This window comes from Symphalangus syndactylus, chromosome 5 (assembly GCF_028878055.3).
Source record: "Symphalangus syndactylus isolate Jambi chromosome 5, NHGRI_mSymSyn1-v2.1_pri, whole genome shotgun sequence".
In the NCBI taxonomy this organism is placed as follows: domain Eukaryota; kingdom Metazoa; phylum Chordata; class Mammalia; order Primates; family Hylobatidae; genus Symphalangus; species Symphalangus syndactylus.
In genome coordinates, this window is record NC_072427.2 from 120774192 (window position 1) to 120791679 (window position 17488).

At 43.9% G+C, this 17488-nt stretch overlaps 1 protein-coding gene across 1 annotated transcript; it reads left to right on the plus strand.

Annotated features, from left to right (window-relative positions):
- Nucleotides 1-279: 279 nt before the first annotated feature.
- On the plus strand, nucleotides 280-17344 carry LOC129482782 (RNA polymerase-associated protein LEO1-like). Its single transcript, XM_063640690.1, has 9 exons — nucleotides 280-449; nucleotides 5822-5916; nucleotides 6951-7096; nucleotides 8124-8208; nucleotides 9447-9541; nucleotides 10433-10567; nucleotides 12130-12268; nucleotides 13418-13601; nucleotides 17165-17344. Exons 2-9 carry the CDS (start codon nucleotides 5836-5838, stop codon nucleotides 17224-17226), a joined length of 927 nt encoding a protein of 308 aa, XP_063496760.1. The 5' UTR covers nucleotides 280-449; nucleotides 5822-5835; the 3' UTR covers nucleotides 17227-17344.
- The last annotated feature ends 144 nt before the right edge of the window (nucleotides 17345-17488 follow it).

Sequence of the window (17488 nt, forward strand, 5' to 3'; positions counted from 1 at the left end):
CATTCTGACTCCAGTCTCTCCAAGCAACACAATTTTGTGTGTTTGTGTTAAATATTTTGCCAGTAGACACCTGTGTCAGTTGTTAAGCTCTTGTCTCATCTCCAAACCTACTCTTCTGTACCTAGCATGGTGGTGCTGGGGTCAGGAGTCCACAAACCAGATTTGAGCTTAGCCAGCTGCCCCCTATTAGGGGGCGCCAAAGGAAGACTGGAAGCCTGGAGAACTAAGAAGGGATTGCTCCTTCCTGTTTGCTTATGGAACTTTCTGGGGGCTTCCTGTTGACTTGCATTTTCTGTGAGAGGACCCACCAACACTTCTTCACCTCAGCAGAGGCAGAGCCTTTCTGCAGCTGCGGAGTCCAGTTTGCAGTTTTGCCAGCACTTGGAGAGCCAGCTTCATTTTCTCCCCTGAGAGACATCCGGACCAGCTGGGCAGCAGCTTTTCCTCAGGTATGAGTTAAGCTTCAGGGGGCCCTTTATGTAAGTGTTTAAGTTTTTATAATCCCTGCTCATCCCTATGTTCCCTCAGCCCCACAGGTGGAAGCTGTTCTTTCCATCTGCTATCTCTGTGAACCCTTAGAGTTCCTCTTTTTATACTTTCAGTAACCTAGTCCACAACTTTAAACCCAATTGCAACTTTAAAATTTTCGATCTGTACAGACAACTGGTGTGTTTTCTGTTTCCTGACTAGAACCTGACTAGGTGGTCAAGGAAACGAATCCTCAAAGATGGAGTTTAGGGGTTAGTGTGGGTTTGAGTGCAGTTCTGAGCTCCCCACCAATGAGAAGGGGGATGCTGGTAGCCCATGGTGTCCATTGGTATCACAATGAGTCAGATTATCTCATTTACTAGAGTAGACTACAAACTAGGGAAAGGAAATACCCAGAATTGGGGGATTACTAGATACTGGCTCAGTTGATGCTCACTCCTAGAACCTAAAACACTCCACTAAATACAAAGTGGAGACTGACAGTGGTGGAGTTTTAGCCCAAGTTCAACTCACAGTATGCCCTCCAGATTTACTGACCCACCTTGTTGTTTCCCCAGTTCTTAAATATATGATTGGAGTAGATATATTTTGTCAACTGAGAGATTCCCCACATTGTCTTCTGATCCATGAAGCACCATTAAAGTAGAAAGGACCAAGTGGAAGCCCCTGGAACTTATTTTTCTCACCAGGATAATAAACCAAAAACAGCACTGCATGCTTGGGGGAATTGCAAAGATGAATGATACCATCAAAGACTTGAAAGAAGCAGAGGTGATGATACCTCTTACATCCCCCATTTACTTATTCATTATTTGATTTGATTTATTTATTTATGAGACAGAGTCTCGCTCCTTATTTACTTATTTTTGAGACGGAGTCTCGCTCCATCACCCAGCCTGGAGTGCAGTGGTGCAATCTCAGCCCACTGCAACTTCCGCCTCCCAGGTTCAAGTGATTCTCCTGGCTCAGCTCCCCGAGTAGCTGGGATTACAGACACACACCACCATGCTTGGCTAGTTTTTTTATATTTTTAGTAGAGATAGGGTTTCACCACGTTGGCCAAGCTGCTCTAGAACTCCTGACCTCAGGTGACTTGCCTGCCTCAGCCTCCCAAAGTGCTGGGATTACAGGCATGAGCCACTGCACCTGGCCACATCCCTAATTTAGCTCACCTGTATGGCCTATTGGCGGATTGATCTTGGAAATGACTGGTTATCTTACACCGAATCAAATAATGACTACACTAGCAGCTGCTTTTTTTTTTTTTGAGACAGTCTCACTCTGTCATCCAGGCTGGGTCACTAGGATTGTGAGAAATATATTATTAAGCAGAGGAGGACATGTATCCTTCAAAAGCTGTAGGCAGGGCCAGGTGTGGTGGCTCACGCCTATAATCGCAGCACTTTGGGAGGCCGAGGTGGGTGGATCACCTGAGGTCAGGAGTTCAAGACCAGCCTGGGCAAAAAATTATTAATAGGTAAGGACAAATAGAAACAGTTTGCTTCTACTTTTTAGACCAATGGCACCCCTCATTAGACCAATGGTACCCCTTATTAGACCAATGAAGCCCCTTTGGTCTGAGGCAACAATCTTGCCTCACAGCTACATGGACTTACCTATAATACTTTGCATATGGAGTCTGCAAAAATCGTGACCATCTTTATGTTCCCCATGTCACACTGGTCCACTGCATCGATGACATTATGCTGATGGTATCTGATCTGATGAGTAGGAAATAACTGTACTTTAGATGCCTTAGTAATCAGCGTGCAAACCAGAGAGTGGGAGATAATCCCCATCAAAATTTAGGGGCATGCCACCTCAGTGAAGTTTCTGGGGAACTAATGGTCTGGAGCATGTCTGGCTAGCCCCTCCAAAATGAAGGATAAGGTGCTGTACCTTAAACCACCTACCAGTGCAAAAGAATGCTTGGTGGATCTTTCTGGATTTAGGAGCCAACATACACTTTATTTCATTATGCGACTTTGACCTTTTACCAAGTAAGGCAGAGATGCTACCTGTTTTAAGTGAGGACCAGAATAAGAGACTGTTCTGCAGTAATTCCAGGCTACAGGGCAAACTGCTCTTCCACTTTGGCCTAATAACCCAGCATATCTGATAATGCTCAGTGTGTCTGTGGCAAATATCACTGCTGTCTGAACCCTGTGGTTAGAATCAGGACGAGAACTGAGTACAGGTCTCTAGGGATTTGAAACATCCATGTCCTCTTTTGTAGACAGTCCGTTTTTTTTTTTGTTTGTTTTTGTTTTTTTTGACACGGAGTCTTGCTCTATCCCTCAGGCTGGAGGGCAGTGGTGCGATCTCGGCTCACTGCAAGCTCTGCCTCCCGGGTTGACGCCATTCTTTTGCCTCAGCCTGCCGAGTAGCTGGGACTACAGGCGCCTGCCACTATGACTGGCTAATTTTTTTGTATTTTTTTAGTAGAGACGGGGTTTCACCATGTTAGCCAGGATGGTCTCAATCTCCTGAGCTTGTGATCCGCCCGCCGCGGCTTCCCAAAGTGCTGGGATTACAGGCGTGAGCCACCGCACCCGGCCTAGACAGGCCCTTTTAACACTTAATCATGGAACATCAAGTAACTACATAGGCTGAGATTCTCAGAATGAACTGGGCATTTTCTGTCCCAGGAAGCCGTTAAGATTGGGCATATGTATGGCAGTCTTTTACCAATCTATCATCTCGGCCCAATGAGGTCCAGAAGGCATGAGAAGGTTTCTTGTTTAGGTGGCTCAGGCTCCCTTAATACAGACTCTTACTGAATTGCCTCTTCTATCGCCTTCTCCAAAAGCAAAAAGCCTGGTTTCAAATATCCTCAATTTATTTACTCTTTTGTTTAGTCCCCAATATGCTAAAATGATTATGGCTATCTGCTCAGCTCTGGGCCATACACAGTGGCCATGCAGGCCAAGTTCCCATTTAATTTATAGCTCAAAAAGCTCTACTCATATTGAGAATTAAAAAGAGTCTAGTACTCAGAGTTCAAGAAAGGGGCAGCAACTGCAAATACCTTAAAGAAAACACCCGAGAAACTCCAACTGAATGAAATACTATATGCTCATGTGTACTTTGCCAAATGATTTAAGATTGGACACAAATTAGGCTGGGTGTAGTGGCTCACACCTGTAATCCCAGCACTTTGGGAGGCCGAGGAAGGTGGATTACTTGAGGCCAGCAGTTCAGGACCAGCCTGGCCAACATGGTGAAACCCCGTCTCTACTAAAAACACAAAAATTAGCTGGGTGTGGTGGCAGGTGCCTGTAATCCCAGCTGCTATGGAGGCTGAGGCAGGAGAATCGCTTGAATCCAGGAGGTGGAGCTTGCAGTGAGCCAAGATTGTGCCACTGCACTCCAGCCTGGGCGACCAAGTGAGACACCATCTCAAAAAAAAAAAAAAAAAAAAAAAAAGATTTGACACAAATGTGGATAAATATGGACAACATAGGCTTCTATGAACATTCTTGCACAGTGCAGATACATTCAGTGTTGGGCTGGTCCTGAGCAGCACTGTTGTCAAATGCTGTTACGCACTCTTTCTGTTTTGGTTCAGAATTTTGCTCCTTTTTTGCTACATATTTCAGCTGGCAGCCCTGGCAGGTGCTGGTTAACAGATGTCTTTGTTAGAGAGCCACAATCACAATCAAAGCTACCATCAAATATACTTTGTGACAGCTTGGGGGATTAAAACAAGGGAAAAGAGTCAGCATAACTCCATTGCAAATGTCTTTTTCTTAAACTTTATAAAATTGTACAAATTATGCATCTAGCTATTCACTAACTTGCAATTTTTTTTTTTTTTTTCGAGACGGAGTCTCGCTCTGCATCTCAGCTCACTGCAACCTCCACCTCCTGGGTTCAAGCAATTCTCGTGCCTCAGCCTCCTGAGTAGCTGGGATTACAGGCATGTGCCACTACACCTGCCTAATTTTTGTAAGTTTGGTAAAGATAGGGTTTCGCCATGTTGACCAGCCTGGTCTCAACTCCTGACCTCAGGTGATACACCCGCCTCAGCCTCCCAGAGTACTGGGATTACAGGCATGAGCCACCACATCTGGCCATGACTCAGACATTGTAACTAGGAAGACAGCCCTAAGCAATGGTGCTTTTCATGTTCTAGTAATGCACACATTTTGGCCCTGGCTCCTGATACCACAAGTTTCTTTTGTGTACTTAGGCTCACTTATGGATGCATCACTTTTAAAAGCCAGGAATTTAGGAAAGGTTCGTAACATTTTTATAGAACTTTAAACTTTTTAAAGGGTAAACACTAGTAAAACTTCTCTAAAGAACTGGTCGGGCACGGTGGCTCAAACCTGTAATCCCAGCACTTTGGGAGGCCATGGCGGGTGGATCACTTGAAGTCAGTAGTTTGAGATCAGCCTGACCAACATGGTGAAATTCTGTCTCTACTAAAAATTCAAAAATTAGCTGGCCGTGGTGGTGTGTGCCTATAGTCCCAGCTACTCAGGAGGCTGAGGCAGAAGAATTGCTTGAACCTGGGAGGCGGAGGTTGCAGCGAGCCGAGATCGCACCACTGTACTCTAGCCTGGTTGACAGAGTGAGACTCTGTCTCAAAAACAAAAACAAAAACAAACAAAAAACATAAAAACAAATCACTCTCAAACTGAGCACTTACAATAAGCATTTTCTATTATGCTGATTCTGAGGATTAGGAATTCAGGAATGGCTTCGCTGGGTGTTTCTAACTCAGAGTCTCTTGCAGGCTGCTGTCAAGATGTTGGCTGGCACTACATTACTGAAGGGCTTGCCTAGGGCTGAAGGATCTGTTTCCAAGATGGCTCACGTGGGTTTTGGCAGGGGCCTTAGTTTTTCACTATGTGGGCCTCTTCATAGGCAGTTTGAATGTCCTCACAGCACGGCAGGTGGCTTTCCCCAGAGTGAGTGACCTAAGACAGAAAGAGCAAGACAGAAAAGCCAGTGTCTTTCCTAGCCTCATCTCGAATAGAGGTTGTATTCTATTGATCACATAGATCAATCATGACACAGTGTTGGAGGAGACCACACAAGGGCATGGAAACCAGAGGCAGGAATCACTAGGATGGGCAGGAGCCTTGAAAGCTGGCTGCCACAGTGATTACCTTTCACCCACCAACTCTGCCTCCTCCTTTCTCCAAAGACACGCTAGTTAGTTAAGCTTCTGAGAACCTGGCTTAGGGAGCCAGTTTGAGGTTGGTTTAATGGAGATTTGGCTTATGAATCTTTGGACTATGTTGAAGTGGTGGACCAAGAACTAACTGTGTAAAGAACTTTAGTTGGAAAAATTAATACTGTGCATTTCCCCCCAACACCGAAGATCCTAGTGGGACCATGGATCTGTTTGGAGATATAGATGACATTTCTTCTGAGAGTGATGAGGGCAATCAACCACCTATTCCAGGACAGCTGGTTGTAAGTACAATCACCAATATCAACCAATCCCATTATTCAAAGCTAAAAAAGAAAGCTTCAGAGGCTGATGAGTCTCTCTCTCTCATGTTGAGAGAGGACGTGGATAGCTGAACATCTGATGAATAGGTGACTTTCTTAGCTATATTGGGAATTTCTGGATATAAGAAGGCACAGAAGGAACTACTGAGAATAAGGGTGATGCCAAACTTTAGGGGCTAGACTAATATAAAATAATATAAAAATATAATATATAAAAACCTTTGATTTAAAGGTTTTTCTTATTCAAGCCTATGACAAGAAGCATGAGCTCTGCTGATATTCTTTGATTTTAGTAGTTGCCTAGTATTGATGGGGTGAATAATTTCATACTTCTGTTGCTGAATATGTTATGCAAAAAAGTCAATAAAATATACTTTTTTCTATTAATGTTGGCTAACAGATCTTGTTTTCCTGTGTTTTATTTCTGTTTTGTTTTGTCTTTTTTTTTTTTTTTTTTTTGAGACGAAGTCTCAAAGATTACAGGTGTAAGCCACCGTGCCCAGCCTGTTTTGCTTTTTTGTAGGCATGAGGTGAGGTTTTAGGGAGAAGCTTGTAAGAGTTGCTGTTTTATCCCTAAAGTGGAGTGTAAATTTAGTTCCCCACCAGGCGCGGTAGCTCACGCCTATAATCCCAGCACTTTGGGAGGCCAAGGTGGGCACATCACCTGAGGTCAGGAGTTCAAGACCAGCTTGACTAACATGGTGAAACCCCATCTCTACTAAAAATACAAAAATTAACCAGGCGTGGTGGCACAGGCCTGTAATCCCAGCTACTCAGGAGGCTGAGGCAGGAGAATCGTTTGAACCCGGGAGATGGAGGTTGCAGCGAGCCAAGATCATGCCACTGCACTCCAGCCTGGGCGACAGAGTGAAAACTCCATATCAAAAAAAAAAAAAATTTACTTCCTATCAAACCTGCATCTGCCTAGTGCAGAATGAGTAAAGCTAGCACATGTCTAATGTCTTCAAGCTCTCACCTTCTGATACCTTTCTTAGGATGAACATGGAGTGCCTCAGGACCAGCAGGAGGAAGAGCCAATTTCTGAAACCATAATAGAAGAAGAAATTCCCAGTATCAACTCTGATTTAGGAAATGAATTGTATTTTGTTAAACTACCCAAGTTTCTCAGTATAGAACCCAAGTAAGAGGACTGATTAAAATTTTCAAGATATTAAAAAAATGCATAGAATATTTTTTCTTATTTATCATGAGTTGACTAATCACAAAGATGGGAGATTTCTCATATAACTTTGAAAAAAATAAATCTAGGATGTGCTGTGGTAGAAAAATGAATCACTGGTGAGAAAGAATTTTAATGCTAATAATTTTTCTAGCATTTTGGCACTTTCTTTTACATAAACAGGTCACAATGGATGAAGGTGTTTTTCACTAGTATAGAGTTGACAAATCAGAAAGTAAGAGTGAGAAAGTCTGCTAGAGAAATCACAAATATTCTGGCCAGGTGCGGTGGCTCATGCCTGTAATCCCACCACTTTGGGAGGCTGAGGCGGGCAGATCACTTGAGGTCAGAAGTTTGAGACCAGCCTGGGCAAAATGGTGAAACCCCGTCTCTACTAAAAATACAAAAATTAGCCAGGCGTGGTGGCGCACACCTGTAATCCCAACTACTTGGGAGGCTGAGGCGTGAGAATCTCTTAAATCCAGCAGATGGAGGTTGCAGTGAGCCGAGATTGTGCCACTGCACTCCAGACTGGGTAACAGAGTGAGACTCTGTCTAAAAAAAAAAAAATTACAAATGTTTAATGCAAAAGCCATTGCGAATCTAGAAAAGACAATTATTTTGTACTACAAAATAGTGCCAGTGGGTATGATTCACTAAGGTACATGCATACAAGCTCTTGTGCTTAACACATTTTCTTAAAAAATAAGGGAAGACCATGTGTTGCCTACACTTTGGAAGACATACTTCATCAAATAACATTTTGAATTGTTAGTTGCATTTGAATTTCATTTCACGCAATATGTTTTAGGAACAAATTTCAGAAAGCATGATAATTTGCATACTTCTTTGAAAGTTTACATGAAGTTATTTGTCTACTGTGATTTTTGGAAACACATGAGGGCACATTGTAGGGATGATTAAATATAATATTAATCATATTCCTTACTAAATATGGCTAACATGATGTTAAAAATACAATTTTTAGACCTTTTGATCCTCAGTTTTATGAAGATGAATTTGAAGATGAGAAAGTGCTTGACGAGGAAGACAGAATCAGGTTAAAATTAAAGGTACCATCCCACACTTTATTCCTTTTTTAAGTTTTTCCTTTAATAAAGTAAAGCAGGGATGACAACTTGAGACTTGAGCTTGGGAAATCCTCTTATGTTTCTTATTCAATAGCTCTTTAGACCTAGGAATTAAACACCTTTTCAGAATATTTTTACAGGAGGAGGTATGTGCCCTTTTTTATCCCTGTAGAATTGTCACTTCCTTCTTTTGGTTGCAGTTATGCTTTTTTTGACATAAGATAAAAATTTTTGAAAATTGTTAGCTACTTCCTTCAGGATAATAAGGTATATGGAATTGCCTCCACATTTTACAGTGGGTAGATCCTGGCAATTTCCCACAACAGAAATGTCTCGACTCTTCATGGATATTCAAACCATGCACAAAAGAGACCTTGTCATTAGGTGGTTCCCTCTTGAAGGGGTGGGACGGCAAAGCACTACCAACTGCTTTCACAGGCATGTTGTTCTTCCTTAAGGGGGTTTCCTTTAAAACAATGTTTTTTTTTTTAATTTAAAACTTTTTTTTTTTTGAGACGGGCCTCGCTGTTTTGCCCAGAATGGTCTCAAACTCCTGGGCTCAAGTGATCTTCCCACCTCAGCCTCCTGAGTAGCTGGGACTACAGGTGCACACCACCACACCTGGCTACAGGATTTCCTATGAGTTTCTACCAGGGGCCCCAGTGGTATCATTGGGCAGGGGAAATTGTTGTTGTCGTTACTTTTGTGACTTGGAGTTCACCAGATGGGTAGAATAAATTTAGACTCAAAAACAGGGCAAAGCACCGATCTCATGTTTTAATTTTTTGTTAATTAGTTGTTTATTCTTTTTAAAAAATTGTAATTTCATGCCCAGAGCTTCCCTGTCTCACTAGGCGAATGAGGCACTTTTTAGCCCTTCTTTCGCTGGCTTCTTTCAAAGCCTCATGCTCGCTCCTTTGGAGTTCTTCATGTGTTTTGTTTGAGAACACCTCTGGCCTGCGTCCTACTTAGCTCCTGCTTCCACTGCTATGAACTGGAGCTCAGAAAAGATTTAAAGAAAATGTCTGGTTAGTTTAACCAACATCTCTAGGTATTTGTAGCAGGTAGGTTTCAGTTTTGCTGAATCAATTAGTTTTTGTAAGCTTCTTCTATCATTACCTATCAAGTCTTTACACATGATTATAAATCACTTGAAGAAAGAAGAACATTTAGTTAGCTAAACTGGTTTAACTAACCAATGCCTCTGGGTTTTTAACCAGGTAGAAAATACCATAAGATGGAGGATACGCCGGGATAAAGAAGGAAATAAAATTAAAGAAAGCAATGCTCGGATGGTCAAGTGGTCAGATAGAAGGTGAGCATAAAATGCCTGAAAAATACTGACATACCAAGAGGCAGGCCTGGGATGAGTGAGGTTTTCTTTGTAGAAACTTCTTTTGGGATCATTTTCTTTTTTCTTTTTTTTGAGACAGACTCTTGCTCTGTCAGGCTGGAGTGCTAGAGTGCAGTGGCGCAATCCTGGCTCACTGCAACCTCCGTCTCCTGGGCTCAAGCAATTATTCTGCCTCAGCCTCATGAGTAGCTGGGATTACAGGCATGTGCCACCATGCCCAGCTAATTTTTGCATTTTCAGTAGAGATGGGGTTTCACCATGTTGGCTATGCTGGTCTCGAACTCCTAACCTCAGGTGATCCGCCTTCCTCGGCCTCCCAAAGTGCTGGGATTACAGGAGTGAGCCACTGCGCCTAGCCTGGGGTCATTTTCACTAAAGGATTTACAAAAATCTAGGTCTCTGGAATTACCTAGGAAACCTGAGAGAAGTAAATAGGGTGGAGGTCTTATAGCTGTGCTGGTGGAGACTTCAGAAATGAACTGAAGATGTGACAAAAGCCATTGTGTCTACCTTACTGATGTGAAAGACTAAAGGTAGCTCCCATTGGTGAGATATCAGACATGACAAATTGATATTTTTGAAAACTTGTTTCTGCTTTGCTAATGAAGTGGTAGAGATTTGTAAAATTACAAAACAATTATATTTCAAGTTAAAAAGAGGATAGATTTTTACCACTTTTTACTTTGAAAGGAGACAGGTTATTTACATCATCTTTTCTGCTTTTCCTGTGAATTCAGTATGAGGACAGGATCTAGCAGTTCCACACTATTTTAAGCAAAGTTCACAGGGCAGAATGGAGGCCGTAGGACTCATTAAATATCCACCCTAATATTTGAACTGTCTCATTTCCAGCATGTCCCTGCATTTAGGCAATGAAGTGTTTGATGTGTACAAGGCCCCGCTGCTGGGCAATTACATCCACCTGTTTATAAGAGAAGACACTGGTCTACAGGGACAAGCCATCTTTAAATCCAAACTTACCTTTAGGTAACTATTCACACAGACATGATTACTTGCATTTAAGGAGCAACAAAGTAGGGATAGGACAACTCACCCCTGGACCATGGTCTGGTTCTCATACACCTTTTTCAAGTTTACTCCAAGCTGCTATTTGTCAGGGAGCCAGTTCATCCTATCAGAATTCCCAGGAGAGTGATTATAACCCTGAATGTAGGTATGTTAATCTACATTGATCAGTATACTTGGAAAGAAGCCTGCAGGATTTGTCCTTGCAGCTCTGCTGCTCAGCAGGTCCTTTCCCCGGAGTGAAATTGACCTGGGAAGCTAGGCCATCATCAGAATGGTGTTGGTGTGTGCCGGCAACAGACCCGGCAGGCTGGGCTCTCCCCTTGCCTGAGGCTGATGCAGCCTGTGCCTAAGCAGTCAGATATGGGGCCACCTAAGCTCACCGTTGTGGCCCCTTCTCCCTGCCTTCCCTCTGAAGGACACAGTACTGTTGATTAGGAGTAGGCTTTCCTCCAGAGGTGGAGTACTTAAAAGACAAGCGCTCTTTTGGGGGACATGGAAGTTTTCTAAAATCAGATAGGGGTCATGGTTGTAAAACTGTTTAGTTGTATACCTCAATGAATGGATGTTATAGTATGTAAATCATATTCAGTAAATCTGTTGGTCTTTTTATAGACTATAAACAGGGACAGCTCTGAGGTTATGTAATCTTGAGGAAGGGTTGCAATCGCACTAATTTCTAGCTTCCTTATCTATAAAATGGCAATAACATCTACTGCACACGGATGTTGTATCAATGAATTCAAATAACACACAGAACATCACACAGAGACCTGGCACAAGTGGTGAGTGGTGCTCAATCCAGTCTCTTAATCCTCTCTCCTAGAATAGCATCCTAAAAGATGCATGATTCTGAGCTTGCTTTTTTTCACTGTCCCCTGTGCGCCACACTGCGATATTTGACTGCCTGGCACCATCTCATTCTGGACGTCCCATCTCTCTGTAGCCATGCTCTCTCTTCCAGAGACGTCCCTAAGGATCATTCTCCTCCCCTCTGATACATGTAATTAAAAGCTGCCTTCCTGTAGTCAGGAAGATATTTCTTTCCGCCCCAGGACTCCTGGTCTAGCTGTATCATCCCCCCGGGCTGTTATGAGGCCCCTGTTGCTACTGTGACCTGCCTCCTTGCTTTGACTGCCAATTTTTTCCAGATGAAGAGACTCATTGTTAGTTCTCTAATTGTCCCTTCTGGCATCTGCATCTTTCTCCGGGAACTGAGATTTCATATTCCTTCTCTTCTCCTCTCTCTGACTGCAATCAGGGATATTCTTTGTAAAAGACTTTGACGTTGCCACCTGCCTCTCCTCACTTCCACTGCACTCCCACTTTAGCCCAGTCAGCTTTCCCCAGGAGGTGGGGCAGAGGGAGGAGCTTGTCAGGAGGCTGGAGAAGGAAGAACTGTGATCCTGCCTCCTCTGTCTGCTGAGTGTGAGGTCCTCGTCCCCAGGTGTGTTTGCTATCGGTATGATTGCCTCCCAGTGTTCTTAGTAACCAGTGAGACATTTTTGTCCACTTCCTGGCAGACCTCACTCTAGAGACAGTGCCACATACAGAAAGATGACCCTGCCACTTGCTAACAGAAGTTCAAAGACACAGAAAATTAGAATCTTACCAATGGCGGGTCGTGATCCTGAAGGCCAACACACAGAAGTGATGAAGAAGGTATGTTTGCTAAGCTTTATCCTGGGACATTTAGGGTAGTAAGAACAATGTTTTCCAGAACATTAATTCACCATTTCTTATTGCCACTGCTGTTTTATTTCTTGCAGTTATTAGGGAACCAGCTTAACCTTCTAAGTGTGTAGTTAACCACAGTAATGTCAATGGCTGCTGGTGAGACTACCAAACAAAGGACTCTGAAATCTAGAAAACCGATGACTTAAAAAAACGTAACCTTTCACAAACATACATTGTGAACCCCAGTGTGTGAAATGCCAGGCAGATTTAAAAAAATGAAGTCTACCTTGTGGCTCAAGAACTGTCCCCTAGTAAGGCCTCCCCATTCTGTCATTGGAGCTATGGGGAGCTCTGGGTTGAGGGGTCAGGACAGGAATATCTGGGAGCCATGGGAGTTTGGTGGAGCCTGGGCAGGTCAGGTGGTTGTGGCTCAGGTATGAACAGAAACACCCTCTGCTGCTCCAGGAGGTCAATTCAGGTGGGTCGCTTCTCTCTGGGCCGAGTGGCAGCACAGAACAGCAGCACAGCTCTGGAGGACAGACCTGTGCCAACAGAACACCAGCAAGGCTCTGGAGAACAGGCCTGTGCCAATGCCAATCGAGCCGGTTAGTGTCAGGGCACCCTTCTGCTTTTTTTTGAGATGGAGTCTCGCTCTGTTGCCCAGGCTGGACTACAGTGGCATGATCCTGGCTCACTGCAACCTCTGCCTCCCAAGTTCAAGTGATTCTCCTGCCTCAGCCGCCCAAGTAGCTGAGGACTACAGGCGTGCACCACCACCTCTGTCTAATTTTTGCATTTTTTGTTGGAGACGGGGTTTTGCCATGTTGCCCAGGCTGGTCTCGAACTTCTGACCTCAAGTGATCTGCCTGCCTTGGCCTCCCAGAGTGCTGGGATTACAGGCGTGAGCCACCACACCTGGCCCCTTCTGCCTCTTCACCCTTGCATTGCCTTCACACCTGCAAACCAAAGGATCCACGTGGAGTAACAGAGGTGTGATGGGGAAGATGGTACCCCAAAGACACATGGGACAGCTGTTATCCTGGACTAGGCATTATGTGTTCTTTATGGTAAAAGTAGATGCAAGAGGGCACAAGTTTCTGTTTTAGGCTGAAGAGGTTATTTGCTTTTTTACAGAAAGAAGAACGCTTGAGGGCTTCCACTCATCGGGAGTCTCAGGCAATCCATCTGCGGGAGAAGCACTACAAGGAGGGGTCAAGTGTCTCCTACCAGGACCCTGGCAGTGACAGTGCGGAGGAGGAAGGCAAGGACAGCTTCAGCCTGGCTGCTATTAAAAATTATTATCAAGGTGAACTCCAAGGTGAGTCAGGTATGGAGGTCACATTTCATCATTTCAGGGTGGCAGTGCCTGCTTTTGCTCTGGCGAGCTCTTACTCCTTGTCCTACTATTTACTGAGGACAAAAGTACGAAGGCCTTTTTGTTTTTGTTTTTCTTAGGGCTACTCTCCCACAGAAAAGATTAGCTGTGAAAATGTGGCATCTGGCCAGGCACAGTGGCTCACGCCTGTAATCCCAGCACTTTGGGAGGCCAAGGCAGGCGGATCACCTGAGGTCAGGAGCTCAAGACCAGCCTGGCCAACATGGTGAAACCCCGTCTCTACTAAAAACACAAAAAATTAGCCAGGCATGGTGGTGGATGCCTGTAATCCCAGCTACTCGGGAGGCTGAGACAGGAGAATCGCTTGTACCCAGGAGGTGGAGGTTGCAGTGGGCCAAGATTGCACCACTGCACTCCAACCTGGGCAACAAGAGCAAACTTCGTCTCAAAAAAAAAAAAAAGAAAAAGGAAAACATGGCATCCTCCAAATAAAATCAATTAAACAATTTATGTCCTTGTGGAGGGAAATGTATATAAGGCAGTTCCTCTGCTTGTATAATTAAAGACCCAATATTTAAGCTTCACAGTTCTTAAAACTGATGTGTGCGTATTTAAAAGTGATCAAATAACCTCTCTGAGAACAAAATCTCTCAAATCTAGTCATTTCAGCATGTCTGAAAGTTCTATTTACCTTCCCGCTGAAACTTTTAAAGAAAGTTGACTCCTTCAGGAAAAATGTACAGTGGGAAGTAACAATATTTGGCAGAAGAAACACTGAGGAATAAACCATCTTTGAAGGTGAATCCCATGTCTAAAATTCCTTTGCTTTCAGAGGAACAAGCCAGCATCTATTCCTCAGACACTGATCAGGGGTCAGAAGACAAGTCTCAAAGATTAGTGAGAGCAAAAAAACTCAGTAATGATGAAGACCAAATGTATTCAATTCTGAGTTTACCCTGTACTCAGGAGCCAACTGCTGGGAATACAGCTCACAGACCAGGCATATACAAATTAGCTGTCTACACACTTGACTGAAATCCAGTAAGACAAATGCAGCAGTAGGACTAGGAGTGGCCCAAAGGTCTGATACCTGTACTCGGGTGGGTCTTGGAAGGCTGCATGGAGGAGGAAGTCTCTGCTGGGTATTGAAGAATGAGCAGAAGCTTGCAAGCACACAGGCCAGGTTAGGCACTCTAGGAAGATGGAAAGGCCTGTAAAGAAAGGTGCAGGGCCTGAGATACCAAGTCTCGGCTACAGAACTACAAAGTGTTTCATGTGGGTAGAGCAAGGGGTGGTCTATCATGTTAATTGTGGGAAACGGGGTGTCTTTTAAAATTTTTTTTTTTTTTTGAGATGGAGTCTCACTCTGTTGCCCAGGGTGGAGTACCGTGGCACAATCTCGGCTCACTGCAACCTCCACCTCCCAGGTTCATGTGATTCTCCTGCCTCAGCCTCCCAAGTAGCTGGGATTACAGGTGCCTGCCATCAAGGCTGGCTATTTTGGTATTTTTTAGTAGCGATGGGGTTTCACTATGTTGGCCAGGCTGGCCTCGAACTCCCGACCTCAAGTGATCCTCCCGCCTCAGCCTCCCAAAGTACTGGGATTACAGGCATGAGACACCACCACGCCCAGCCTTCAATTTTATTTTATTTTTAAGACAGGGTCTTGCTCTGTTGCCCAGGCTGGAATGCAGTGGCATGATCATGGCTCACTGCACCCTCGATCTCTTGGGTTCAAGTGATCCTCCTGCCAAAGCCTTCTGAGTAGCTGTAATGACAGGCATGCACCACCATGCTTGGCTAATTTTTAAAATGGTTTGTAGAGATAGGGGTCTCACTACGTTGCTCAGGCTGGTCTCGAACTCCTGGCCTCTAGCAATCCTTCCACCTTGGCCTCCCAAAGTGCTGGGATTACAGGTGTGAGCTATGGTGCCTGGCTTAAAACTGGATGTCTTTATTTCAATGTAATAGTTGAGGGGTTATCTCATTTGTTATAAAAATATTTTCCTTTGTTTTCTTTTCCTTTTATAAGATCACAGGTACAAATACATTTTACGTCATTTATTTATGTATTTATTTATTTATTTATTTTATTTTATTTTGAGACAGTCTTGCTATGTTGCCCAGGCTAGAGTCAGTGGCACAGTCTTGGCTCACTGCAACCTCCAACTCCCAGGTTCAAGCAATTCTTGTGCCTCAACCACTTGAGTAACTGAAATTATAGGCATGCACCACCATGCCCGGCTAATTTTTTTTTTTTTTTTTTTGTATCTTTAGTAGAGATGGGGTTTTGCCATGTTGGCCAGGCTGGTCTTGAACTCCTGGGCCTCAAGTGATCTGCCTGTCTCGGCCTCCCAAAGTGTGGGGATTACAGGCATGAGCCACCGTGCCTGGCCTTAAGTATTAATTATATAAGAGAATCACTATGGTATTGCCCATTGGCCATATTAATTCATTCAATGTTTTCTGAACACATGCTGTGTTCTAGGTTCTGGAGATACAGACAGGAAAAACACTGCAGTGACAACATTGGTCACTGTGTGTTCATTTACTTTTTCCTCTCTCTACACAACACACAAGTTGTCCCTCAGTATCCATGGTAGATTGGTTCCAGGACTCAGAGGATACCAAAATCCACAAGTGCTCAAGTTGCTTATATAAGATAGTTTAACATTTGCATATAAGCTATGCTTTAAATCATCTGTAGGCTGGGTGCTTTGGGAGCCCAGAACTTTGGGAGGCTGAGGCGGGCGGATCGTTTGAGCCCAGCCCGAGACCAAGATTAGACCCCCATCTCTACAACAACAAAAAATAAAAATAAAAAACAATAAAAAATTAGCTGAGCACAAGTGGTCCCAGCTACTTAGGAAGCTTAGGCAGGAGGATCAATGGAATCCAGGAGGTCGAGGCTGCAGTGAGCTGTAATCATGTCACTGCATTCCAGCATGGGCAACAGAGCAACACCCTGTCTGAAAACAAAAAATTATCTCTAGATTACTTATAATACAATATAAATGCTATGTAGGCCGGGTGCAGTGGTTCATGCCTGTAATCCCAGCACTCTGGGAGGCTGAGGCGGGCAGATAACCTGAGGTCAGGAGTTCGAGACCAGCCTGGCCAACATGGTGAAAACCCATCTCTACTAAAAATACAAAAATTAGCCGGGCATGGTGGTGCATGCCTAGAATCCCAGCTATTTGGGAGGCTGAGGCAGGAGAACTGCTCAAACCCAGGACATGGAGGTTGCAGTGCGCCGAGATCGCGCCACTGCACTCCAATCTGGGAAATGAGCAAAACTCTGTCTCAAAAAAAAAAAAAAAAAAGTAAGTGTCTCTTCAGCCCTGACCACTGCCCAGGGGAAACCTAGGTTCAGTTGCCTGATGTAGACAGTGTCCATGGGGACACACACTGGCTACCAAGGGTGGAGAAACTGAGCTCTAACGTGAAGGGCTGGCTCCCTCACTGTCAGATCAGAACCATTTTAGATAAAATTTCCAGAAACATTTTATATTGAATTTTATGTCTTACCTCTCATATTTATTCAGGTAAACCTTCCAGAAAGAGGAAAGCAGAGCATGAAGAGGAAGAAGATGATATAAAGCCCTAAAATGTGCACTCATTGTATTCAATAGTTTGTTTTAAAACAATTATGAAATGACTTGTTTTAATTGAAGTTGAGTTGCTTTTGCATAATCCAGTTGTGAATAAAAAGTTTTCAAAAGCAAGTCCACGACGTTAGAAAATCCATTTTTTCCCAAACAGGAGGATTTTGTTAACTGTTTACTATGGGTGGATCTTAGGTTTTAGTGCATTCCTGCTGTTAAGTTTGGCTCAGTTGTGGCCTCCTCCAGGATGTCCTCTGGCCTGCC

Bases quoted from the DNA above. Each gene is read 5' to 3' on its own strand.
- LOC129482782 (XM_063640690.1), top strand. From the start codon at position 5,836: ATGGATCTGTTTGGAGATATAGATGACATTTCTTCTGAGAGTGATGAG. The intron at 5,917-6,950 runs GTAAGTACAATC...TACCTTTCTTAG, and splicing joins CTATTCCAGGACAGCTGGTT to GATGAACATGGAGTGCCTCA. The intron at 8,209-9,446 runs GTACCATCCCAC...GTTTTTAACCAG, and splicing joins GAATCAGGTTAAAATTAAAG to GTAGAAAATACCATAAGATG.